Genomic DNA, 27,815 nt, shown 5'->3' with positions numbered 1-27,815 from the left:
AACGATTCTTCCAAGGTCTCTCTGTTGAGTCAATGGCCCCAACCCAGCAGCTTCAGGATCCCAAACCCTCTTTTCACCATACATTTCTGTCTACTCCTATATCTATTGCCAGAATCTTCTAGCGTCTGGTTTCTAGCAGGTGTTCCGCGAACAAATAAACGCAAAGCCTTATGCTAAAGGTAGCATTATTTTTCACTCTTGTTGCCCTCAGCAACTCACACTAGAACTTCTTCCCATTAGGAGGGAGACGTATTTCCAGATCTGTTTTCAGGCTTGCAGTAAGACTAGTAATTCCAAGTTGTTTGTTGACTCCATCTGTCTTTTTTTTGCACCGGACGCCAATTTTCCACACCCTCCTCAGGAAAAAACCCCGCAGCTTTTCAGAATATTGGTTATCTGAGCCCGCTTTCCTCAGGTCCCTGTAAGGAGGCGGGCCTCGGCTCCACGACCGCCTCCCCCTCCTGGGTGGGGCTACACGACAAAGCTCCCCAGCACTTACGGTTTCTAAATTTGGGGCCTTTAGGCGGGAAAACCGAAGCCACAGGTTCTCGACTTAGTGGAGCCCACAGGGCCCCCTTAGCTCCTTCAAGTGCTTTCTCTGTTCGCCAATCCCTGCACCCCCCTCTCGCCCTTTGGGCGGCAAAGGCCGCAGCCCGAGACGCCCTACCGCACAAAGCAGGCTCCGCTAACCCCTCTACGGCGCCTAGAGCCCTACCGCTTCAGGCTGTGGAAGACTAGGGCGGGTCCGACGCTCCTCTTGCGCGCTGACGTCACGCTGACGCACGGCCACGCCGGCTCCTCCCACAAGCCCGAGAGTCCGGTTTCCGGCGGGAGCGTGGAGATCCGAGCGTGGGTGAGGTTGCGGTTGTGGGCGCGGAGCTGGTCGCGGCCTTCTCTGTCCTCTGGTACCCGCCAGGATGCCTCACCTGGAAAACATGGTGCTTTGTCGCGAGTCCCAAGTGTCCACCTTGCAGTCCCTGTTTGGAGAGGTATTGTGGTCCAGCTATCTTTTCTCTTCCAAATCCCGAAGGCAAACAATTCCGTGGTCTTGCGACATGTTCCAATTTTTAAATTTTCGTTCGGATTGAGGGGCCGTAGACCGTCTTTTGCGTTGAGGTAGGGGGTGTTATAGGTTTCTCCCACTCCTCACCCAAAGTAACTTGTGAGCGGTCTCTTAAACTGCACGGGAAGGACCGGCCTGCACTAGGGCTCGTTGGCCCAGGACGTCATCTTTTACACACGCCACGGTTTTGAGGGGGTGTTAGTCCAGAGTAGCTACTCGAAGTTGCTTCTTACCCCAGCTGAACAGGATTTTATACAACAGGTGTGTTTGCCCAGTGTTACTTATTCAAAAGTGAGTCCCCACGTTTCAGTGAGGTAGTAAGTGTAAGTCCTGTGTGGATGGGTAGTTGTCAAGACCAGTGAGGGCCAACGCGGTGCTTCAGGTTTAAAACTTCAGCGGCTTTTCCAGCGTTGATAAAGCACAGAAGAGGTCTAGTCTAGGCTTCTTGACTAGCAGTTCAGGTGTTGCCTAAGAGAAGAGGTTAAATGTTTCCTCTGGATGAACACTGCTACGGAGTCCTTTCCATAGGAGGTAGCATTCATCAATTCCATACTTAATCTGTTTTTGATTATATTCTGGTGGCCTTTAGTGAGCCTTTTGCTTCAGACTCATTAATTAGACTTGGAATTGATCGCACTTGGATCTCATCTGTAAGGAGAGTAAATGAGGGTTTAGGGTCACACTCACGTTCTCCCCTCACACCTCTGGTTTGCTTTCATAAGTACTGCTTTCATCCAACTACCCGGGTGGCAGTCTGGGGTGGCCTGTAAAGTATTAGTGGAAAAGTACCACCCTCCTTCTAAAGGGGCACAGTAGTTAGGGAACTAAGACCAGGGACTGCACCCTCAGTATTCTAGTTATAACGCTTTTTTTTTTAACGTCAGATTTTTTTTTTTTAAAAAAAGGCATTGGGTCTTTTTTTTTTTAACTTTATTTATTTATTTTTGGCTGCGTTGGGTCTTCGTTGCTGTGCGCGGGCTTTCTCTAGTTGCGGCGAGGTGGCGCTACTCTTCGTTGCGGTGCGGGGCTTCTCATTGCGGTGGCTTCTCTTGTTGCAGAGCAGGGGCTCTAGGTGCGCGGGCTTCAGTAGTTGTGGCACGAAGGCTCTAGAGCGCAGACTCAGTAGTTGTGGCACACGGGCCGCTTAGTTGCTCCGCAGCATGTGGGATCTTCCTGGACCAGGGCTTGAACCCGTGTCCCCTGCATTGGTAGGCGGATTCTAAACCACTGCACCACCAGGGAAGCCCAGTTATAATGCTTTTTAATTGTAGTTATCTATATTATCACTGAAACATTTTCTTAGTTATACCTTATGCATTCCTTTCCTGGAGTAGACAAACCCAGATCACTACAAACAAGTGGTCCTCCTGAAAATGAATGTTGGCAAATAGAGATGAGTGGTCTCGATTTGCTGTAGATCACAGAAAGAAATCATATTTAACAATTTTAATAGCACTTTTCTGTAAGGTGCTGTTCATGTAGGAGATGCAAAGATCTATAAAAAACTGGTTCATATTTCTTAGCAGATTCATTTATGTATTCAGCAAATAAATATTTAGTAAGCACCTTCTCTGTTCCAGGCACTGTGCCAGATCCTGGCTTATTACAGTTTATGTTAGGTTTATGAAGGTGAAAGTTTAAATAACAGTGCAAGAGTTCAATACAATTCTAGTTAACAGTAGAAAAGATGATGTAAGGTGGAATATTATTAAGCACCAAATAATGGATGCAGATAAGTGTGGCAGGATTCCAGGAAAGGCGAGTTTTAGTGTAGCTTGGAAAAGAGTCCTGAAGAATATCTTGTGCTTCTCTTTCAAGGTGAAATATAGTATTGTATTAGCAGAGATGCTCAGCAAGCATGCGTTTAATTCTTGTTACAGAATTTTTGAGCTAGTTAATTTAAAAGAGTGTTATGTATAAACTTAAGAATCCCTGTATGAAACATCCATTTTTAATCTGTTGGGCTGCTCTTGCCATAGGCATTTGCCCTTAGAAAGTATTTTCCTGTATAAATCTGAGTTCCTGATTTGTCTTGCAAAAAGGAAATTTGTAACTTGGTGGCTAGAATGTAATAAATGTTTGTGACTACAGTTGGCCTTTGAACAATGTGGGAATTGGGGGTGCTGACCCCCTGTGGAGTTGAAAATCAGTGTGTAACTTTTGACTCACCCCAAACTTAACTGCTAATAGCCTTACCGAGAAACAGTCAATTTACACATATTTTGTATGTTATATGTATTATATTCTGTACTCTTACAATAAAGTAAGCTAGAGGAAAGGAAATGTTATTAAGAAAATCATAAGGAAGAGAAATAATTTATAGTACTATACTGTATTTATCAATACTGTAAGTTTACATTGTTTATAAGATGAATCATCTGTCAATATATCAATATTGTCTTAATAATACAAAACACTGGGCATGTTATACATATTACTAACTAGACATTAAAAATGAAAAGATAATGTGAAAAAGAAATTCATATCTATTTACAGGTATAATGATTCATACATTGATAACAAAGAAGCAGCGATATGATTGCTTTATGGTAGCCTTCTGCTATGGATAGAATTCCTTCATGGTAGCCTACCTATATACTAATGAATGAACCCTTATAAAGTTTCATGGCGTACAGTATTCCAGTCATATTCATAATACAGTATTGTAAACACATGGTTACATTTTTTGAAAAACCACTTACCTGTGATGATAGGCTAATACACAGTTTCTCCAATTATAGGAAGGAAGGAGGGGTAGGAAGAAGGGAGGAACGGAGAGGGAGAGAAAGAGAAAGAGGGGAGAGGCTGGGAGGCACAGACATACCATATGGTATGTATGGTAATGTAATCCTTTGGAAGCAAAGTTATAAAACAGAAAACTAACACATTATTAATTTTATATTAAATATCATTCACCTTATGCCTTTGTAAGGATATACTATTATCTACATATATTTTATGCTTCATGGCATACTTAATTTTTCCTATGTGTTTAGGCTACGTGGTTCATCTGTGAGTTTTTTCAAATTGTTGCAAATCTCCAGAATTGTTTCGAATATGTTTATTGAAAAAAATCCATGTATAGATGAACCCAAGCAGTTCAAAACGTGTGTTGTTCAAGCGTCAACTGTACTATTGTAGTGGTAGATGATGATCATAGAGACTCTACTTTTTCATGAAAATTGCATCATCCAATTTTCTTATAATTATTTTTTAAGTGTATGTGAATTCCTCCAAAGCAGGTTTTATCTCTAACTGATTTTTGTACTCTTTAGTGCATCATGGTTTTCAGCATTTAGTAGCTGTGTAATAAATGTTCATTGAATGAATGAAACATATTTGTAGTATTGACCAGACCAATATAGGGGTGTTTGACAATTTTTACTTTTCTCTAGGCTGCTGACTCAATGTACTTCAGGAGAATCTTGGGAATATGTATTTTGAAATATATGCTGTGTAGATTTGATCATTGAAAACAATGATGAAATGTACACATTTAGGCCAAGGTAAATGTAGTATGCATAATTCAGAAGTATCCTGTAAGTTTTCCTTAGAACAGAGGACTCTTGAAATTCTTTCTAGCCCTGTGATTACATATGCTTAGTTTCAAACCTTAGAATGTAGACTGAAGTTGCAGCCTGTGGGCTTAGATTCTATAAAAAAAGGTTAAGAAAAAATTGAAGTATGGTCAAAATTATTCTTGAAAATTCTGTTAAATCTCTCATAAATTTGAAAATACAAACATTTATATATATAAACCTGTATAATAATAAAAGGGTTGAATATATATATGTATAGTAATATATCATATATAATAAATAGGCCAAATGTGATTTTCCAGAAATTTTGAGAAAGAGTAGAGTTGAATTCAAGTAGGTTTAAGGTGTAATGATGAATCCACTAAATGCTCACTGTAGAAATCATTTGGAGTGAATAATTTACTTTATCATGGAAAAGTTTGTCACAAGTTGATGAATGTTTATTTTCTGTTTTGTATGTGCAGACTGATATTTGTCTTTTCTCTGCTAGAGACATCATTTCAGCTTTCCATCCATTTTTATTTATGGACATACTGCCAGTGGAAAGACCTATGTAACACAAACTTTGTTGAAAACTCTAGAGGTAAGAATATCCCAAACTCATTGTTAATTGATTTTTATTCATAGACTCCTAGAAATAGAAGGGATCTGGGAGATGTTTAGTTTACCTTTCTCTGAAGGAATATCTTCTACATAAAACATTTCTGACCAACTTTTGGTTGAAGACCTTCAAAGACTGTAAGCTTCAGAAGGCATTGTTAAATAACTTGAGCCTTGATGTTAGAATGTACTTTTTAAGTTGAGCCAGATTCCTCTCTCTAACTTTCATTGGATGATAATATTTGGGGGAAAACACACATAATAATAAATTCTTTAAAAATACTAAAATCTGTTTCTTCTCCCTTATTGTACATATTTGTAATATTGATAGTGATAAGTCTGAATCTCCACAAGTACAAAACTAAATATGTCACCTTTACCCTGCCCTTCTTCCCGTATTGCCTCTAACAGTGAATTTCACCATTCACACAGTTGTCTAAACTTGCTCTTTACTTTCTTTATCCTCACTCTCTCAGTAAATTGAACAGTAAACACATCCTGCTGATTCTGTATCATTAATGTCTTGACTCCATGTAGCTTGAATCGTAGCCATTGCTGCTACCTCAGTTTCATTTACCATTATTTCTTTCATTTATTTCCACAACGGTTTCCTAAGTGCAGTCTGTTCTCCACCCTGCAGCTAGTCCATGAAAATCTTAAATAAGATCTTTAGGAAAATGTTCGGGTGTCTTGCCTGATATATAAGACCCTTCGTAAGCTGAGTTCAGTTTATCTTTCTCAACATAATGCCTGAGAATTTGAGATAGAGTCTGGCAGACTCATGTTCTTCTTCAGGGTTCACCCCTTAGTGCTTTCGCATCTGAAAAGTAGGGCTAATAGTGACAACATTTGGAATTGTTGTGAGAATTCAGTGAGTTAATACATGAAAAGTGCTTACCACAATACTTAGTATATAGTAAGCACTCGATAAAGTTTAGCTGCTCTTGTTCGTGATTATTGCCACACCCTCTTTCATATCCTAAGCCAGGGATGGGCAAACTTTTTCTTATGGGCCAGATAGTAAATATTTCAGGCTTGCGGGCCAGGTACTTTATATTACAACCACTCAACTCCTCCTCAGTGTGGAAGCAGCCATGGACAGTATCTATCTAAATGGGTATGGCTGTATATATCAAAACAGATTGCTAACCCAAAGGCTGTAGCTTGCTACCCCTGGTCCTAACTCTAGCTCAGAGTATGCGTGTTTTGTGTGGCATACTGAACTATTTACAGTTCTTGCTGTCTCTTACTTTCAACCCTTGGCACATACTTCTTGGAATGGCTTTCTTGTACTCGTTCACTCCAACTCTTCTACCCTATTATTTGGCAAATGCTTATTTATTTTGCTAGGTTTTCTTGTGTTTACACTTTGGGTAGCCTTTTTTGACTCTCTGGGCTGTGTTAGATGCCCCTCTGTTGTGCAGCCTCAGCGCTCTGGGCTTAATTCTGTCATAATATTTATCCCTTTCAGCTGTGATAAATGTTTGTGTTTCCCTGGCTTGAAACTGTGAGTTTCTTGAGATTATTCCCAGCACAGTTCTTGGCATATATCAACTTAGGGATTTTAGCCTTTGATCCTGAAGATTGCCTGTGCATTTTAAAATACAGATGCCTGAGGTTCATACCAGGCTTCAGAACCTGAGTGTACAAGGTCCTGGCTCAGGCATTTGCATTTGGAACTCCCTGCATGAAGTGTCCAAAAATATCTATATTGGATAAAAGCATGAAAACTGAATATGGAAGTTCCATATTTAAGGTCTGTATTTCATTTTTTAATGTATCTTGATTTTTGCTGCTACTTAAACACTGTAATGATAATTATCACCACTTTTGGTATAGGTACACAAAGAGACATTTAGAATATGCTGCCATTAAAGGTCATGGATAGCACACAGGTAGCAGTAAACAAGACAGTCTTAACAGACCTATTGTGGACTCTCGTTTATAAAGGAGTGGGGGTAAAGGAAGTCAGAAAATGCTGGTGAAATTGTGCCTAAGTAAATATAATGTAGCCTTAGTTACACTGCTACTCTGAGAAAAAAAAACCTCTTTATTGGGTGAGATTTATAGAATGTCGCTAAAAATAGTTATAGGTTCCATTATTTGTGCCAGATGCCACAAGCTGTCCTCCTCTGAGTGATCAGTACTGCTTTTGTGATTTCATTTTGAGAACAGACTATATTTATAAATCTTTTTTTTCCTTGTTACTTCTGGAATTAGCTCCATTTTGATAGTTCTCTAAATGAAGAGCTAGTTCTAAGTCCTCATAGGGGGATTACTCTGGTTTTTAACTCTTAAAAATGTTTTTTTGGTTTAGGTGTGTCCATGATTAAAAATATTATCTTAAAATTATAAGTAAGAAATTCCCACTAAGAATTTTAACATTCCCATGTTTTTGGGTTTCTTTGTAAGAATTCTTTAGCGGGAAATACAGGTTTGCTTTCAATCCCTGTAGGAAACAAATGAAAACTCAAATAATTAAAGTGAGTTTAATGGAGGGACTATAATATTTTACAAAGGTTGAAGAAATGTTAAGGGAACCAATAAGGGATGGTGATGTGCTGAGAGCCTTTACCTCCCTCAGACCTGAATGGCACAGGAAGGAGCTGTAATCAGGCCCCAGCAAGAGGTGTAGCCTTTGATGAGGGGCCGCCCAGCTCGACCTGTAGCCTTTGGTAGAAGATGCAGCCACTGTCAAGCTGTGGGATGGGGGTGGGAGTCAAGGGAATGAATATTCAACTTCTTTCTCTTACCACTTTGCTTCTGTCTCCTGGTTCTTCCCATTGGCTGAATCCAGCCAGAGCCAGAAAATAAGAATCTGGGCGATGCAGTCTGTAGTGGTCAGCCTCCTGGGGCATTCTCCAAACTCCAGAACAGTTTGGAGAACGGTGGGGTATATATTTAGGAGGGCAAATGGTGGATATCCAGCAGAGCCATTGTTGTGTATATGTGTTTTCTATTTACACTTTTTTGGTTTTTGTTTTCAGCTTCCACATGTCTTTGTGAATTGTGTTGAATGCTTTACCTTGAGGCTGCTTTTGGAACAAATTTTAAACAAGCTGAATCATCTTAGTTCTTCAGAGGGTGAATGTTCTACTCAAATAACCTGTGAAACATTTAATGACTTCGTTCGCTTATTTAAACAAATAACCAAAGCTGAAAGTCTCAAGGATCAGACTGTATATATTGTAAGTATCATCTCTTATTTGAAAACTGATTTATTAGATCAATTTCCATATTTTTCTTTTGAGACTTATTATGTACAGTGCATTGTACAAGGTGCTTATGCAATATAAAAATGTTTTAGATATATTTCTTTTTTTAACTGAGGTATGGTTTTTTAATTGAGGTATGTATAGTTGATGTACAACATTAGATAAATTTCAGGTGTACAACATAGTGATTCACAATTTTTAAAGGTTATATTCCATTTATAGCTATTATAAAATATTGGCTATATTCCCTGTGCTGTACAATGTATCCTTGTAGCTTATTTATTTTATATGTAGTAGTTTGTACCTCTTAATTCCCTACCCTTATGTTGCCCCTCCTTCCTTCCCTCTCCCCTTTGGTGACCACTAGTTTGTTCTCTTACCTATGAGTCTGTGGATGTAGTTCTAATCTAAAGGGAGCTTCAGTTTAGTGGAAGAGCTATGACGTGACGTACTCAAATATGACTACATGTAGAATGTGATTAGTAATAACCATGATATGCAAAGCACTGATTCAGGCACATCTGGTACAGCTTCATAAGGTGATAACATTTGAGATAGATCTAAAAGAATGATTCGGGTATCATTAGGAAGAAACTGAAGAAGAGGAATTTCCTATGGAGGGAATTAGGCAAAGGCATGCAGATGGGAATGGAGGCCAGGGAATGCCAAATAGTCTGGTCTTAGTGGGTTTAAAGTATGAAGGAAGAAAAAGAAGAGTAGAAAGGTGGGTGGGGGTAGATCAGGGAGTGTCTTGAAAACCATACTAACGAGCTTTATTTCATTTCCTAGGCAGTGAGAGGCAAGGACATAGTGAAGACTAGAGCAACAAACATGCTTTAGGAAGATTGCTATGAAGGCATGTTGAATAGGTGAATTTGAGGAGATTGAAAGACGTAGGCTAGATGGTTTTGAGGCTCTTGTAACTGTTTCCATTAGAGGAAATTTGGGCCTGGACTAGAGTTGGGGCAGAAGATGCAGAAAAGAATAAATGGAAGAGACAGCAAAGGTCAAACTTGTCAATTATGTATGGGGTAGGTCTGGGAAAGATGAATTGTTTGATTTTAGGTTGGCTAAGTTTAAGTTTTAGTTGTTACATCAATGTGAAAATAACTAGCAGACAACTGAAAATATATAATGTGTTTTACATTAGTGAGAATTTATAACACCGTAACCTTATTTTAAAAAATGATTCTCTCTGGAATTGAAATTAAATTTTAATATAGTACCTTCTCATAATGGCTAAGTTTATACTCACCAAAGGGACCACATCTTATGCATTCTTGCATAAGGGAGAATCCACTGGGCAGGGGAGGCTAGTTATTTTTCTAAGTGGGGAAGGCAGAGAAGATCTTACTGAGATGATGATAACTGAGCTGAAACCTGAAGGAAGCGAGGGGCAGGTCATGAAAATATCTGAAAAAAGAGTATTCCAAGCAAAGAGATTTACGTGAGCGTACAGAGGAGACTGGAGCATGCCTGTGTATTCAAAGAATATGAAGGAGGCCAGTTTGGCTGGAATATAGTTTAAGTAAGGGGGAGAGGGGTAATGTTGAGAATCAAATGAAGAGTACAGGTACATTTGATTCTTCATTTGAGAATCAAACGAAGAGTACAAGAGTACACTAGTGCAGGCTAGTGTTATGGGTTGATTTGTTTCCTCCAAAAATTCGTATGTTGAAATTCTAACCCCTACTACCTCAGAATATGACCTTATTTGTAAATGGGGTTGTTGCAGTTCTAATTAGTTAAGTTGAGGTCATACTAGAGTAGATTGGGCCCCTCATCCAATATGACTGATGTCCTAATAAAAAGAAGAAATTTAGAGACAGACACGCACATAGAGAAAATGCCACATGAAGATTGGAGTTATGCTGCCACAAGGCAGGGGATTACCAGGAGCTAGGAGAGGGACCTGATACAGATCCTTCTCTAGAACCTTCATGGGAAGCATGGCCCTGCCAATAACTTGATCTTGGACTTTTAGCTTCCAGAACTGTGAGATAATAAATTTCTGTTGGTTAAGCCACCCTGTTTGTGGTGCTTTGTTATGGTAGCCCTAGGAAACTAATACAACTAGTTATGAAGCATTTGTATTAATCTAGGCAAACAACATGTTGGCTTAGACTGGGGTAGTAGCAATGGATGTGGTAAGATATGGACTGGATATATTTTGAAGGTAGGGTTGACAGAATTTTCTGATAGAGTGAGTGTGGAGGAGGAGAAAAAGAAGTCAAGCATGACTCAAAAAAAAAAGTTTTTGTGCACTTGAAGGGATAAGGTTGTCATTATCCGAGTGGAGAAAACTGCCGCAGGTGGGGTCTTGCTGGGGGAGAAGGAGTGATGAGGAATTTGGTTTGGGGCATGTTAAGTCCAAGTAGAGATGTTCAGTTGGCAGTTGGATGCTTGAGCCTGAGGTCAGGAGAGGTTCAACATGGAGATACCATTTTGGACTTCTGAGCATATAGTAGTAGTACTTAAAGCTGTGAGACAGGATTAGGTCACCGAGAGAGTGAGTGAGTTACAAAAGAGGTGAGGCCAGTGACCGAGTATTCTAGTGCTCCAGTGTTTAGGGGATGAAGAAATGAGGAGACAAGAAATCAGTGATGTACTGATGTCCTATACAAAGAAAACTTGGAGAGTGCATAGTCCTGGAAGTCTCTCTGAGCTGCCCCTCTCCTGGTCCTTTGGCTAGAGGAAGTAAGGTTTTTGTTGGGGCTCTTTTGGTCCGTGCTGCTTGGCCTTCCTGTGTTGCCGGCTTCTTCAGCTTCACAAATGGGATATGTGAGGCAAAAAGACAACTTAGACAATGCACCCTCTGAAGTGAGTTGTCATTCTTCTGGTCCTGAGGTCCCTAGCTGGTCTGCCTTCTTCTTTCCACCTTTCAGAGCCCCATTTGTTTTATATGTAATACTCAAGATTCTTAGTTTTACTTAGGAGGAAGAGGAAAGTACATCTACTCCATCTTAGAAGCAAAAGTCTAATTTTTTTTTTTTCTTAAGAGCAGGTACATAGTGAAGAATTAATAACTGCTAGTATAGTTTGGCACTGTTACCTTGATTTATGCTAAGGCGACTCTAGTTTAACCCACCATTGCTTTTGCACCATTAGTGCAAATGTCACCATGATGAAAAAGGCATGTAAATTTTTGGTATTATTATGAAAATAGTTTTGACCTCACCAACTTCCTGAAAGAGTATCAGAAACAGCACGCCCCCCTGCCCTCACCTCACAGGGGGCCACAGACTACACTTCAAAAACCAGTGATGTAGGAAATAAGTTGATCTTTCACTGGGTAGGGTAGGCAACAAGATCACTGGTGGAGAGAGGGGTTTAAGGAAATGAGTCTACCATATCAGAAGGTCATTTATGTGGATTTTGAGATATCCAAAATATACAGGAGTTATATTAGAGATGTGATAGTCAGAAACTATAATATTTAAAGACCAAGGAGGAATGACCCCAGAGTGTTGGATGACTCCAACAAGTAGAGTTTCAAAGTTGTGTCTTTAGGGAAGAGGGAGAATCAATATTCTGCAAAGAGCCATGAGGAATAAGTAGGACCCAACTCACTTTTCAGGCCCAGTGTATCAAAGTAGGCATTCAATAAGTTATTTGTTAGATGACTAAATATTAGGGTGGAAAAGTTTGCAGGTGTTTAGCATAGAACATTATTTAGAGTAAATCGTAGAATGTTCACCTATCTAATATATGAATTGGTAAGTTTCAGCACTTGGGAAATAATGCAGAAAGATGTCTGAGAATGTTTTCTAGTCAGTAAACAAGCTTACAAATCAAGAGTCTATTAGAATACCTTCAGGTAAATTATTTTAAAAATGTTTGAATCTGAATTAAAATTTTAACTTCTTCAAATATTAGTTATTTGATAATTGCTTTTTTTTAAACATCTTTATTGGGGTATAATTGCTTTACAATGGTGTATTAGTTTCTGCTGTATGACAAAGTGAATCAGCAAAAATATGGAACGCTTCACGAATTTGCGTGTCATCCTTGCACAGGGGCCGTGCTAATCTTCTCTGTATCGTTCAATTTTAGTATATGTGCTGCTGAAGCAGGCACTGATAATTGCTTTTGAAGAAGGATCATTTATTAAAATACCATAAAACCATTAATTACAGTGTGTTAATTGTATCCAGTCAGAAGAATGAACTATTAACTTACTGCTTCAGCTTTGTGTTTTGCATTAAAATGGGCATACAAATGGGCCAGTTTATTTGAATTAATCTGTGTTCTGTATTAGAGAGTTTTTAAATGGAAATTGATGGGAAAATTGCAATTGTGAATACATAGTGGAGAAACTAATTTGTATCTTTTTAGTGGTAAATAATTTTAGCTTTATTTTGTCTAAATGAATTAAGAATGAAATATCTTAAGTTGATTACTCTCATACATTGTTTCAAGCTGTCTATTAATCAATAAAACAGATACAAAACAATTTGGACTATTCAGGGAAATAATATTATATTCCCTGCATTTTAATTTTATTCCTAATTTAAATGATTATAATTTGCAACATAATCCCAGTAGCATTTTCATAACACTGAACAAAAATTTTATCTTTCTTAACATGATCAGTTTTCTAGTTAAACAGGGTTTAGTATCGAGTTACAAAGTTCAAGCAAGAAAAGTTTTACATGATGAAATTCAGAATTTTCTTCTGTCAGGTCAGAAAGCTTTGTAATTATTGGTATGTGGTAGACATTTATCTTTTACTAAATGTAATTAAAAATGCACATAGTTTTATTAGTTTTATTTCTTGTATACCTATAAGAAAAGGTCCTTAGAGCATCTTAATTCATTATCTTTTTGATGGTATATCTTTTTTTTTTTTTTTTTTTTAATAATTCTTTTATTTATTTATTTATTTATTTATGGCTGTGTTGGGTCTTCGTTTCTGTGTGAGGGCTTTCTCTAGTTGCGGCAAGCGGGGGCCACTCTTCATCGCGGTGCGCGGGCCTCTCACTATCGCGGCCTCTCCTGTTGCGGAGCACAGGCTCCAGACGCGCAGGCTCAGTAGTTGTGGCTCACGGGCCCAGCCGCTCCGCGGCATGTGGGATCTTCCCAGACCAGGGCTCGAACCCCTGTCCCCTGCATTAGCAGGCAGATTCTCAACCACTGCGCCACCTGGGAAGCCCTTGATGGTATATCTTTAAAACAAACCTTTTTTAGTATAACTATGACCCATTCTCTAAAATCTGGGTTGAAACATGTTAGTAGTTCATTTTTTAACTTATTTGACCTATTTGAAATGTCTTCCACAAATGTAAATACTGTTTAAAAAATTAATTCATAAGTTCCATTTTTTTTTAACATGGGAAGTTCAGATCTTGAATTGTGCATTATATTATGTAAATGTTTTGCTAAAGGGCTTTTTAAATCAATTTTGACACTGCTTTTCTTTTTTTCCATAAGGTTCTTGATAAAGCAGAGTATCTAAGAGATATGGAAGCATATCTTTTACCTGGATTTCTTAGGTTACAAGAATTGGTAAGTGATGAATGAATCTTTTTCCCCTATGACCTAATCAGTAGAACTGTATTGTCACATTTTTTCATTTTGCCAATTTGATAGGTGAGAAATAATCTCTTAATATAAAGTTGATATGCATTTCTCTATTATGTGTGAAGTTGAGCATTTTTTCAAAGTTAAAACAATTTGTGATTTGATAAGACTTATTCTTCAACTATTTTAGCTTTTATTTTTGATTGTGAAGTGGCTAACACTGCTTTCTATTAAAAGATTTTAGGTGGTTGCTAGAGTAAATGGTGGGGGTGGGCTAGACTTTGAACTCTGCAAGAATTTTAAAATTTTCATTTCAGTAATCTAAAAAACGAATGATAAGTCTGTTCTGGATCATCTGATGTTCTGTCTCATGGCCACTCAGATTTTGGAACGAGCTTTGTGTTTCAACTTAAAATTGTGTTGGTACTGAATAACACTAATTCTACTGTGATTGTCATGGCCTAATAAGAAAAGAACAGGGAGAGACTTACTATGTAAATGTCAGGTGAAAGCCAAATAGTAATATGATGGCAACAACAGGCAGTAGTTTGTAGTAATTTGAATAAAGGAAATTGGTGAGAGAATTCAGTTTTTACTAATACTAGTTGCTATAGGAATGCTAAACTCAAAAGGACTGTGGCTGTTTCCTGTTAGTACCATATTCATGAAGTGAGCAAAGATTTAGTATAGGCAAAACAGTAATGTTCATCATATTCAAATAATGTTAATTTAAATTTTACTAGTTTTATAGTTTTATATTTAACTTATAAATAAAAATATTTGGTTTTATAATTTTATAAGTACCTTGAGCATAAATAGTTTATACCTACTTAGTTTTATGTCTGTATTATTTAAGTATTAAGGAACATTATAATAAAAATTAAGTAAATATTTGGGGAGACAGTGCCTAGAGCATTTCCACCTTCGAAAAGTTAAATATATTACTCAAATTTGAGAAACTGCTAGAAGTTCTCAGCTGATTGCCACTGAAATCATTGTGTGCCTAAGGCTGACTCCTAAAATCCTCTTTTAGTAATAGTCTTGAGGGGAAGATGTGGCGAGGACAAGAGAAGAGTAAGTGTAGCTCTTGGTGACTTATCCTGGAAGTTTCCTCATGAAGTCTAGCCTTTCCCAGATTGGTTAACTCTTGGCATTTTACTACTGACACCAGGGACCCATCCTCATTGAGTAAAGGTCTCTTTCTCTCTTTCTTTTTTTTAAATTATTTATTTATTTATTTATTTATTTGTGGCTGTGTTGGGTCTTCGTTTCTGTGCGAGGGCTTTCTCCAGTTGCGGCAAGTGGGGGCCACTCTTCATCGCGGTGCGCGGGCCTCTCACTATCATGGCCTCTCTTGTTGCGGAGCACAGGCTCCAGACGCGCAGGCTCAGTAGTTGTGGCTCACGGGCCTAGTTGCTCTGCGGCATGTGGGATCTTCCCAGACCAGGGCTCGACCCCGTGTCCCCTGCATTAGCAGGCAGATTCTCAACCACTGTGCCACCCGGGAAGCCCTCTCTCTTTCTTTTTATTTATTTTTTGTTGTGGTTTGTTTGCATTTATCCATCCACTATTTCCCATTGTTTTGCTCAAGGACTCCCTCTCTGGTAGCCAGAGTGCATTCTTGCTGTCCTCTCGCCCTTCCAGTAAAGCTTACCCCACTATTTTTATCTTGTCACAGTACTTAGACCTTTGATCATGCATCCTGTCATAGTACTTAGGCCTTTCACTTTTTCTTAGTTTTAATTATGGAAGTTATTTGAAGAAAATGAAAAGTTCATAGTAAGCTCAACTCCATCAGAAAAGAAAATTGTTGTTTTGATGTTTCTGAAAACATGCTTGATTTTTAAATGTGTATTTCATTTAAGAGAAATATAGCAAAAGCATTTCACACTTTTTTATATTAAATACTTATCAGAGTAAAATGAAGTTTAAATTATGATAGATATCACTGTACATTGAAAGCACTTTCAGATGAACAGATGAGAACATTACCAAACTTAAAATCCTTTTATTTATTTATTTTATAATACATATATTTAAATTTATTATTAATATACTTATTTTTGTTTTTTTGGCTGTGTTGGGTCTTTGTGGCTGCGTGTGGGCTTTCTCTAGTTGTGGCGAGCGGGGGCTACTCTTCGTTGCGGTGTGTGTGCTTCTCATTGTGGTGGCTTCTCTTGTTGCGGGGCATGGGCTCTACGTGCGTGGGCTTCAGTAGTTGCAGCACGTGGGCTCAGTAGTTGCAGCGTGCGGGCTCAGTAGTTGTGGCTCGCAGGTTCTAGAGCGCAGGCTCAGTAGTTGTGGCACACAGGCTTAGTTGCTCAGCGACATGTGGGATCTTCCTGGACCAGGGATCAAACCCGTGTCCTCTACAGGTGGATTCTTAACCAATGCGCCACCAGGGAAGTCCTTAAAATCCTTTTAGACTGATAAATACCTCTATTTTTTTTAACCTCTCAGTATTTTTTTAACTGACTTTATAAAATTCTTCTGAGTAATCATATTTTAAAGCAAAAACAACTCAATGCTTTGTAATCAAGATTGTGTTTAGAGCATGCTTTTTTATCCCTATGGAAATGAATTCAAGGATTCTTAAAAATTAATAAGACAAAAAAGAGCATTTGAATGTAAAAATCTTTTCCTTTCTTTCATAAAGATGCTACATTTTCTGTGGAGTTACTAATTATTGAACTCAGCTGTCTTTGTTAGCCAGAAGTATATTTCTCTAAATAATGAAAATTGGAATATAAGGTTACACATAAGTTAGAAATCAATAAATAGTAAATCACCATCAAAGTATAGTGTAATTTATGTATGACATTGGGTCCTAAGAATAGTTATAGAACGAAACAAATACGTCTGTTTTGTCAACTTGGGAGACGTCCAAAAGAACATGGGAAGCATTAAAATTTGTGTTCAGAATGCCAGGTGTCTATAGATAGATTCTAGCATTAGAATTAGCATTTGTGGCCACTCTGTAGAAGGATAACATACACATTGAGCTTGTTCTCTTAATGTTATTTTTGGAATACTAATTATAATTTCTACATATATTTCAAAAGATGTCTGTTTACTTAACATTGGTATTTTGGATACTCAACACTTGTTTGTGTTTTTAATGTATACTCAACATCTTCTTGAATATACATTAAAATATGCAACTGATATTTTCTTTTCTCTGGGTACTATAGCCATTTTAATAATGAAAGATGTTAAGTTTTGTCTTTTTTGGTTTATTGATGTAAAGCGTGTGATTTCTTTGAAAATTCCCATAAAAAGTTCTTGTCTTAATCATTCAAGCAGATGTGTTTCTTAATTTCTATAAAATTAGTCATTGTGTGACTGTCCTAGCATTCATGGGTAATTGAATTGTCGATTAACCTAAAAGTTTTATGGAAATTCTAAGTAATTATGTTTGAAAATTTGCATACAAGGATGAGCTCCTTGATTGGGTTTTCTAAATATGGCTTATTAATATGCAAATAATTTGTTATATGTTGGAACTTTGCTGGATTTCTTTTGAAAGAAAAATTCAAATGGAATTACTGTTCTGTTTAAGATTTTTTAGTGCAAATTTACTTTTATTTTTCTCTCTTTTACAGACTGACAGAAATGTGACTGTTATCTTTCTCAGCGAGATTGTTTGGGAAAAGTTTCGTCCAAATACTGGATGCTTTGAGCCATTTGTCTTGTATTTCCCTGATTATAGCATAGGTAAATTTGAAAACATTGTTTTGATATTCAGTAAAATAGTTTTTGTTGTTTGAAAGATTAAGCTAACATGTTCAAATGGGAATACTTTGACGTTTTGATCTATTATGGTTTGCTGCCAATCTCAAATAAAATGTTATTTATATTTCTGCACTTACAGAGGTTGTTCTTGCATAACTACTAACGTTTTTCGAAAGAGCAGTTCTCACATATTTGTAAATAAAGGTGTATTTTCACATTTTTTTAGTACAATAAGATGTATATATAAGTGGGATTATTACATCCATACAAGTGAGATGTTTAGATTGGCAAAGCACATTAAAATTGTACTGAAATCTTTATATACCATGTACTTGAGTTAAGTACTATGTGGAATGTATCTTTTGATTTTGTAAATCTCATTTTTCATTACTGTAACTCTTACAGTAGCAACTGTCCTAGCCCTTGTGTTTCTTATTTCTTTTTGGTTTGTGTTTAATCTTAAATTTCATAGATCCTAATAATTTTTATCTTTGGAATAATACAATAGCTTTTTTGTTGCTGAGTAGCTTTGTAGATTAATACTATGCTGTTACTGTGCAAATATGATACTTCTGATTCAAAGATTATAACTGAAGCATAAGATGGTTAGAGGCTATGAAAAAATAACATTCCTTGACCTTGGCCTCAAAACACTATCCCTGTGAACTAATCAGCTACAAACATTCATTATTAAGATCAACACATTTTTGCCTGTTTTCACAAGAACAGTGATCAGATAACACCTCCTGCCTTTGATAATTAACTGAGATAACAAAAAGGAACCCAAAATAGATGAAGGGAACCCTTAAATTTTTCATAGCTCCTCTTCTATGAAAAATCACAAGGAGAAGAGAAAAGGGTAGGAAGAAAATGAATAAATCAAAGGATTTCATAAAAAGAATTTCTTTTTACTTATGTCATGACCGTTAGATGTTAAAGTTTTTCATGACCCATTTTAGTGAAAAATTATTTTAAAATGCTGGTTTTCTAGTGAAGTTGAAATTAAAGTATGCTATAATGAATTGTAGAATTTGATTAAATTTTATAAAAAATAAGGATACAAAGCTGCAGAGATGGAGAGAATTTGAGGACATAATTAAATAATTAAAGTGACCTTGCTAATTTTAGAAAGTGTAAGCTAATAGATTTTTTTAAAAAATAAATTTATTTATTTATTTTTGGCGGTGTTTTCTTTGTTGCTGTGCGCAGGCTTTCTCTAGTTGCGGCAAGTGGGGGCTACTCTTCGTTGCGGTGCATGGGCTTCGGTAGTTGTGGCGTGCAGGCTTAGTAGTTGTGGCTCGTGGCTGTAGAACGCAGGCTCAGTAGTTGTGGTGCACGGGCTTCGTTGCTCCGCAGCATGTGGGATCTTCCCCGACCAGGGCTTGAACCCATGTCCCCTGCACTGGCAGGCGGATTCTTAACCACTGAGCCACCAGGGAAGCCCTAAGCTAATAGATTTTTGAAAAATGTATAATGTGGAGCGAAGTTCATCTGATTATTAAATTTTAGAGCCTTTAACAAAGGAAGCCATTTATTCTATGAAACCATTTATATAAAGTTTTAAAACCTGAAGACAACCGTATTTTATTTATGGACACACTGCATGAGGTGTAAGTAATTCTCACCTAGGCTGCAATGTTTTTAGACTCACCCTTTAGCCTTCACATTTGTGCTTATGCCCGCCTTTCTATGGCAGGCGTTGGTAAATTATGGTGCTGTGGGCAGCCCACCTTTTTCGTGAATAAAGTTTTATTGAAATACAGGCTGCCTACCTTTTTGTAAATAAAGTTTTATTGGACTAGAAAAAAACAAACAAGAAAAAAAACAAAAAAAATATTAGGTTTTTTTTATAATTCAAAAGCATCATAATCATACAAAAAAAGTTCAAAAAGGAAACATTAATTGATAAGCCAAATTATAGTCAGAACAAGTAAGCATGGAACCAGGGCAAAAGGATAATCTTAGTGTCTAAGTCGTCCAATCATAACTTGATACATATGTCATCTGTAGAAATATGGTATCTGATGTTCAGGACACTTTCCTCTTAGCAGTATCACTAGGGCCCTAATTTGGATTTCTTGTTTTCTCTCTCCCACACGTAGACTGCTCATCTTTTGGTAATGCTTTGTGTTTTTTTGTTTTTGTTTTTTCCTTCAGGTGGATTATAGTGCAGTTGATCAGGTTTTTGGTTTAGTTATTGAATCAATCAGAATAAGTTAAGTTATTCTCTAGTTAACAGTCTGAAAATCTCAATGACTTATAATTTCCCACCTCACAACCTTTGTGCTATTTTTGTCCTACATTTTACATACACATTTATTATAAACCTTATAATATATTACTATTTGGGCTTTACAGAAATAAAAAGGCAAGGTGGAAAATATCTTTTATTGTTTATCCTGCTGGAGATTTGTTGAGCTTTTTGGATATGTGAGTGTATAGTTTTAACTTTGGAAAAGTTTCAGCCATTATTTCTAAAAATATTTTATCTGTGTCCTGTCGTTCCCCCCTACCCTGCTCCCCACACCTTTTTCTGGGACCATGTTACATGAATGTTAGACCTCGTGATATTGTCCTGCTGAATCTCTTATTTATTTATTTAAATTTTACATCTTTTTTTGTCCTCTGTGTTTTATTTGGGATAGCTTTTGTTTCTATGTCTTCAAGTTCACTGATCTTTTTATCTACAAGTGTCTAATTTGCAATTAATCCAAGCCAGTGGAATTTTTCACTACTGACCTCATTATGCTTTTGTTTTCCTTTATATTCTTGAGCATATGAGCATGTTTATAATAGTTGCTTTAATCTTCTTGTCTACTAATTCCATTACCTCTTTCATTGTGGGGATGTTTCTATTGACTAATTTTTCTCTATTATGAGTATCCATTATGCTTTCACATGTGTTTAGTAATTTTCGATTGAATGATAGGTATTAAATTTTTTGTTGCATGTTGGACTTTTTTCTGGTTAAGCATTTAAATTACTTGAAGATACATGTGACCCTTTTGAGGTTATTTTTAAGCTCTTTTAGAGAGAGGGTCTAGAGCAGCCTTTATTCCAGGGCTAACTTTAGCTCCACTTCTAAGATATAGCCCTTTTGGGTTCTCTGCTGAATGTCCCATGTATTTAGTATGGTTTCTCCATTCTTACTGGTGGCAAAATGAACAGTTTATAGCCCTGTCTGAACTCTGGAAATTGTTTGACTTACAGCTCTCTAGTAATTGTTTTTTCCCCAGAAGTTGTTCTTGCTTGTCCTTTTGAGGTTTTACTCTATGCATATAAGTACTGGTATTCAGCTAAGAATCAAGGGCAACATCTAGGCAGATTTCTGGGGCTCTTTCTCTGCATAGCTTCCTTTTCTCATGTATTCTACCCTGCACATTCTAGCTACCTTAGGTCTCTCTTCTCTGATCTCTGTCTTATCAACTCACTGAGATTAATGGGCTCCCTTTGGAACTCTCCTGTACCACCGTTCTAAAATTACCTCTAGTTAGAAAGCCTGGCTGATGGTAAAACTCACCTCATTTCACTTTTCTCATGTCCTTTGTTGCCTATTGTTTGATGTCTGAAAATTGTTTTCTATATTTTGTCCAGTTTTTAGTTATTTATAGGAGAGTATTTCTGGACCCTCTTACTTCCTTATGACTGGCAGCAGAAGTCCCTCTCCATGTTAGAAATGGTTGTTCTTGGTGTGTTAGACCATATTTTGATAGTGAAATTTTAATACAGCAGGGGACCCATCAAGTGATTTCTCCTTCCCTTTATTTATTACCTGCTAGTACACTGCTTTCAGCTTTCTGTTAGAGATGGGATTTTTAGTAAGTTTGACTGTTAGAGCTGGTATGGCTTCCTTAATGTTGAGTTGTACTCTGAGAATTTGTCTGTAGCCTGTATAACTAAGCAGCTGGTCTACTTTTGTTGCAACCCAGTGAAAGTTCTAATTCTTAGAAGACTTTAGTCAGAACTGAAATGGGCCAGTGGTCATATATAATCAACTTTCTTATGAGGTACTGAGTGTCACCTGTAAGGGATATCCAGAAGAGAGTCAGGAGGAGCTTAGGAGTGCAGTCTAAGCTGGAGACTTAACTGTTTTCCAGGTTTCCTCATCCATGCATTTAGAGACCACCTTTTTGCCTATGTATGTTTGTCTGTCTGACCGTTGATCCCTTTCTTCCTTTCCTCCCTCCCTCCTTTCTTTCTTTCTTTCTTTCTTTCTTTCTTTCTTTCATCTATCCAGTTATTTGTCAGCTTTTATTGGGTTGGCCAAAAAGTTCTCTCGGGGTTTTCCGGGTTTTTCCGTAACATGTTACGGAAAAACCCAAACAAACTTTTTGGCCAACACAATATATAAATATCTTTATCTCCAAGTTTTAAGGCACCTTTAGAAATTTTTAGTGTATCAAATATTTGTTTTAAAAAGCTTAGTAACATTAAATTTAAAACTATTACATGTAAAAATACATAGACTCCAAAGTCAAGTTTTGCACTTTGTGTATTTTTTTTCAGTGGTTGTGATATTAAAATACAGATCTAGTAACAGTCTCTATCTGGAATTCCTTCAGGATAACATTCTAGGCATGAGAATAGGCTTTGAAATGTTTTTTGGGCTTTTGTTTGTTTTTTTTGTATTGGCCAACTGCCCTGTTTGAAAGATCCCATTAATATAGCTATTTCTAAATTTCTGTATATTAGTATGTATTGATAGGCCATATATATTGTTATGTACCTATATGTAACTGACTGTGAGGAATAAGACAGTAGTTAAAATCAAAGGCTGATGGTAAATGGGAAAGTATCCATGGTAAAATTACTCACAGGGATTCTTAGACAAAAGGAAATTGACATGATCAGAACATCCCATGAGAATTTTCACTTGTAAGTATTGTGAAAGTCTTGAATCCTGTGGAAGTAGGCTTAAAGTACTAGTCATGTTCAAAGAGCTCTTAACTGAGAAGTCTGAAGAGACCATTGCATCAAGAAGTCAGAGGGAATTGCAATAAGGAATGAATGAATGACTGATTTATGTGCTATAACTGGGAAATTTTGAATAATAGGTCATTTCTTTTTAGTTTTAACTGTGCTTCTACAATATGATATTTCTAGCAGGATAAAATACAAGTTTAGGACTCTAAACATGTGATACTGTATAAGGAGTTTAAGGTAGAAGAGAAATAAAGACACCAAAGTTGTAGGAAGAAAACACATTTTATAAAGAAAGGGAATGACAAAGTAAAGATGAAGATTTTCATTAAAAAAATCATGAGTTCTTTTCACTTTACAAAAAATGAGCATTTTCCAGTTTGGTGGTAGTTTATGTAGTCTCCCTTATTTTTATCTAGTTGATTTACTTAATTGGTAGAAAAATAAGTGGAATCCATATTATTTTTTTGCCCTTGATATTGATGTTGCCTGTTATAAGGTTCTTGTGATTTTCTTTAGATGTCATTGCTTCGTATTTGTCTTAAGTAAAATTTAGTAATTTTTTTTAGAACGTTAGGTTCATAATTCTTTTACCTCAGTTTTAAAACTTGTATTACTTTTGCATTCTAATCTTGTAACTGTTTCATTGTTCCTAATAATTGCTGAGCCTGTGTATTTATTGTTTAAACCTTTGTTATAAAATGCTAGAAGATATAACTAGTGTGATGGGTCAGTCATTTCTGTTCATTTGTGTCCTTTGAACAGGTAACCTTCAAAAGATCCTATCCCATGATCATCCTCCAGAGTATTCGGCTGATTTCTATGCTGCCTACATTAACATTCTTCTTGGAGTCTTCTACACCGTCTGTCGAGATTTGAAAGAGCTCCGGCATCTGGTCCGTGCTCATTTTGCTTTAAAGAAAAAATGTACATCTTTTAATATTTTTCCATGAAGAAAGGGTGTGAGATAGGCTAGAAGCTGAAAATTTATTCTGGAAATTTGGATATGGCCTTTGGGAGCAAATACACCATAAGAAGGTGGAAGTCTGTGGGTTAGTACAAACTTTGACCTGATCAGAAACCTTTCAGTCATTTTTAGTTGTTTCTTTTAATACATCCTTAGGAGTGTTTTTTAATTTCCTCCTTTCTCTTTTCTCTAATTGCAGAAAATGTTTAACTTTATTAAAATTAAAATGAAGATTAACAGAAAGGTGGTGTGAAAACTTAAGCAATTTTATATCTTTTTGTTAATTTTTTGTAACAGATTTTTTCAGGTTTATGTATGTATTGATAGTGGTCTGGAATCTAGATGAATTTGAATATGGTCAGAAGCTTTATATAGGTCTTTCATTAGCCACTGACCTTGAGTTAGTAATCTTTATATAAAGGATTACTTTTTTTTTTTTAACATCTTTATTGGAGTATAATTGCTTTACAATGGTGTGTAAGTTTCTGCTTTATAACAAAGTGAATCAGTTATACATATTAAAGGATTACTTTGAATATTTATATAAAAGATTACTTTAAAAAGTTTTTAAAAACATTAGAATAGCTGTTTATACTTAGGCAGTTTGGAAAATAGTTGTATTTACTTTAATTTTCATATTTAATTTAATTTTTACCTTTCTGCTTTAGTTGTGGGGATCTGAAAAGGAGGAGGCAAGAATATCTGGTTTCACTTTTAGAACCTTTTATTAATACTTAAGGTCTTATCTCCATGTAACAGAAAATGATAATATATCTAAGGCTAGAAAACAGTTACTTTCAAAGGAACAGATTCTATATCTCTTGGTACATTTTCTTTGCTTTGCTCTTTTCTTTGCTCTGAAAAGTGTTACTTAGAGGGATTCCGTGTGTATTTGAGATAGAATATAGGAGAAAATGACCATTTAAAATTGTGTTCACATTTAGTATGTTTTTGGAACTTTTAAACTTTAGGCCTCTTCTGATTTAGTTGTACGTTTCGAGCATCTTCTGAGTAGGGAAAAAAACAGAAGACAAGCTGTTCTAGTTCAAGCTCATCACTAACATCTCTCTGGAAGTTGAATGTCTGGGACTCCTGGTGCCCAAGGGAAATGACGACAGGGGGGCTTACAGAGAGGAGAGAGGGTCAGTGCACGGTCTCAGCGTGAGATGGAGTCAGGAGCAAATACTCATCCATTGTCCTTCCTGGGAAATAACTTGTAGCTTCTACTCCGTAGCACTGATGTCCTTGAATCCTGTGGGAATCTATGCTGGCAGCCATTTCAAAGTAGATTATAAAGTACAAGAAGGAGGAATTATTTAGAGAAACTATTAGTAGGAAAAGAAAATGTGAAATTTAAACATGGTTTTTATAAAGTCCTTTGGGTTTCACTGAGGAATGATTTTATTTAGGGATGAGGTTACAGCTTTTTATGTTATTGTTACATCATATTCATAAACTTGAAGCTTGAAGTATGGTTTTACTAGTAATACTAATAAATATAAGAAATGATCTTTAAGCATTGGAGAAATAATAGTATAGTGTTCTGTTTTTCTGAGTATGTAGAACATAGGAAAATAAATATATGTTGTCCTTTTTCCTTCAAATGGTTTATTTGTTTTAAAGTTTGTAAGTGGCATATTAAGAGTTTAATAAATCATCTGCAGGATATTCTTTTTAGGCATGTTTTCTATGTATGTGCTTTTTTTTTAATATAATTTATTTATTTATTTCTTTTTGGCTGCGTTGGGTCTTCGTTGCTGCACGCAGGCTTTCTCTAGTTGTGGGGAGCGGGGCCTCCTCTTTGTTGCGGTGCACGGGCCTCTCATTGCGGTGGCTTCTCTTGTTGCGGAGCACAGGCTCTAGGCGTGTGGGCTCAGTAGTGGCTTGCGGGCTCTAGAGTGCAGGCTCAGTAGTTGTGGCACACAAGCTTACTTGCTCCGTGGCATGTGGGATCTTCCTGGACCAGGGCTCGAACCGGTGTCCCCTGCATTGGCAGGCAGGTTCTTAACCACTGTGCCACCAGGGAAGCCCCTATGTATGTGCTTTTAAATTTGCTTTGGGAATTGTTATATTTCTTTATATCTAGAGGCTGATACATTAGGCAGGATTTAGCCAGTTAAGGAATATTTTACATATTGTTTTACTGTTGTTATTGATAATTGTGGTTTTATTGTTGTAGTAATAAACTATAATAACATTTTACTTGAGCAATTATATTGAAATAAAATTGCCTGAATTCTAATAAAATTTTTACTTGAAAAATAGTATCTAATTGTGGTAGATAAGTGCTTTTTTCTCTTTTTTTTTTCTTTGTTTATAGGCAGTACTTAATTTTCCTAAATATTGTGAGCCTGTTGTTAAAGGAGAAGGTAACTATAATTTTACTATAATAATATTTCTTTTGAAAAAAGTTTCTATAATATCTAAATTATTGAAATTTTCTCTCTTTGGAGTAGCAAGTGAACGTGATACTCGCAAACTCTGGAGAAATATTGAACCTCATTTGAAAAAAGCCATGCAGACTGTTTATCTCAGGGAAATATCAAGGTAATTTTCTATTTAGTATATGTAATTTTTTCTATATTTGGGATATTCACTAAAGTGTACATGTTTTCCTTTACCTTCTTCACATTGGGAAAAAACTCTTGTGATTTGAATCATTTCTTATTATTTTGGGAAGGACAAACAATTTTTAGCCAATATGTTACACAAGGCATATTTCTAATAATTGCTAATTTTTTTAAATCTGGAAAGCTATAGGAAAATCAGTTTCAGCTTTGTTTTTTATATTTATGTTAGATATTTGAATGATATAATAAAAATTGATTATTAAAGAAATGTATAAGTCAAGTCATAAATGTACATTTGTCTGTTGTTAGACTTTCATAGTAATGAAACTGCTTAGGAGACATGGTTGCACAGAGTAGTGAGAAGAACATAGTTTTGATTTCCAGCTTAGCCATTTTCTGCCTTATGGGGTCTTAGCAATTCACCTAAAACCTCTAGACCTTGGATCCCTCTTCTAACAATCCTTAGAAGATTTCAATAATATATGTGAAGATGATTTGTGAATAATAAGTGCCTTATAGGTGTTAGGTTTAGCCTACGTTACAAAGCAACATAGGAAATTTTAAAACGTCAACGCTTTTTGTCTTTTTTCACTTTCTAATCAATTTTGTTATCATTTTTATTTCATGAATACCTTATTCTATAACTACTTTACTTTGTGCTTGATTTAATTAGCTGATTTTAAGAATGTAATAGTTTCTGAATAAGTAGAAACATTACAAAGATATTATTATTCCTCTTTTTAATAATTGATGAGAATTTTTGGAAGTCACAGAATAGAAAAGCTTGTGATCTGATCTTTTAAAGGCAGAAAAATTTGGATGCTTGTTAAAGTGACTCCTACATAGTAATACAAGGACTTCTAGTTTCCCATAGGATAATGTTGGCCATTAAGCCAACAATCAAGTTCTCTCCACAAGGTCAGTAAGGAAAGCAAATAAAATCACTCATAACCCTTGCCTGCAGTATGACTAGGAGTCTACAGAGCTGACTGTAAACTTCAGTTTATATGTAAATAGTGAAATAAATAACTGAAGCCAGCAGAGCCAACTGGGGCTTATGCTGAAGTGAAAAGTTAAGCAAAGGCTTTAAGGAAAAGAGGAGAGGACAGTGGGGACAGGGGATGGCGTCGACTTGTAGTGATGAAATACAAATGAATCACCTCCAGAGAGAGAGTCCAACCCTGAGTGGGATAATACTGAGAACAAGTGAGACCTGAAGGATTAGAGCACCGGCTACTGAAGAATCAAAAGGAAGTGTTTCAAGAGTATGTAGATAAGAATTAACAAGGCAGATTTGGGAAAGTACTGTTTTTGAGGGGAGACGGAGAGGTGATTTGGAAGGACATGGCATCTCCTGGAGGCTTGGTGGTGAAGAATGAAGCAAGGGGTGGAAATTAAGGCAAAAATATGTCACTTACAAAGGAAAGTGAATCTGTAATAAAGCAAGACAACAAGTGAGCAACATTTTCAAGAAGCTTAAGGAGAGAGGATGTGTAAGCCAAGGAATTTTATATCTAGCCAACCTGTCATTCAGGTATCATGGCTATAGAAAACCAGTTTTAAACATGTGAGAACTCAGGGAACACTATACTCATAAATACTTCCTCAAGAGTCTGCTAGTGACAGTGTTGGTGCAATGGAGATGACTGGGGAAACCAGCAAAAGGAATGATGAGCACCAAATTTGATT

At 36.5% G+C, this 27,815-nt stretch overlaps 1 protein-coding gene and 1 non-coding gene across 2 annotated transcripts in view; one reads left to right on the top strand and one right to left on the bottom strand.

Annotated features, from left to right (window-relative positions):
* The first annotated feature begins 814 nt into the window (after positions 1 to 814).
* Positions 815 to 27,815, top strand: part of ORC5 (origin recognition complex subunit 5) — an 85,846-nt gene continuing 58,845 nt past the window's right edge. The window contains exons 1-8 of the mRNA XM_007177310.3: positions 815 to 989; positions 5,093 to 5,185; positions 8,190 to 8,390; positions 13,848 to 13,922; positions 17,540 to 17,651; positions 23,355 to 23,485; positions 25,877 to 25,925; positions 26,013 to 26,103. Coding sequence (XP_007177372.1) covers positions 918 to 989; positions 5,093 to 5,185; positions 8,190 to 8,390; positions 13,848 to 13,922; positions 17,540 to 17,651; positions 23,355 to 23,485; positions 25,877 to 25,925; positions 26,013 to 26,103 — 824 coding nt within the window. The 5' untranslated portion in view covers positions 815 to 917. The remainder of the gene's footprint in view (positions 990 to 5,092; positions 5,186 to 8,189; positions 8,391 to 13,847; positions 13,923 to 17,539; positions 17,652 to 23,354; positions 23,486 to 25,876; positions 25,926 to 26,012; positions 26,104 to 27,815) is intronic.
* On the bottom strand, positions 12,389 to 12,494 carry LOC114237077 (U6 spliceosomal RNA). The gene has a single exon (XR_003622864.1). It is a non-coding gene; the product is annotated as a U6 spliceosomal RNA (small nuclear RNA).

The sequence above is a fragment of the Balaenoptera acutorostrata genome, chromosome 7, assembly GCF_949987535.1.
Source record: "Balaenoptera acutorostrata chromosome 7, mBalAcu1.1, whole genome shotgun sequence".
Taxonomy (NCBI): domain Eukaryota; kingdom Metazoa; phylum Chordata; class Mammalia; order Artiodactyla; family Balaenopteridae; genus Balaenoptera; species Balaenoptera acutorostrata.
The sequence above is the reverse complement of the archived record's forward strand: the minus strand, read 5'-3'. Positions and strand labels throughout refer to the sequence as shown.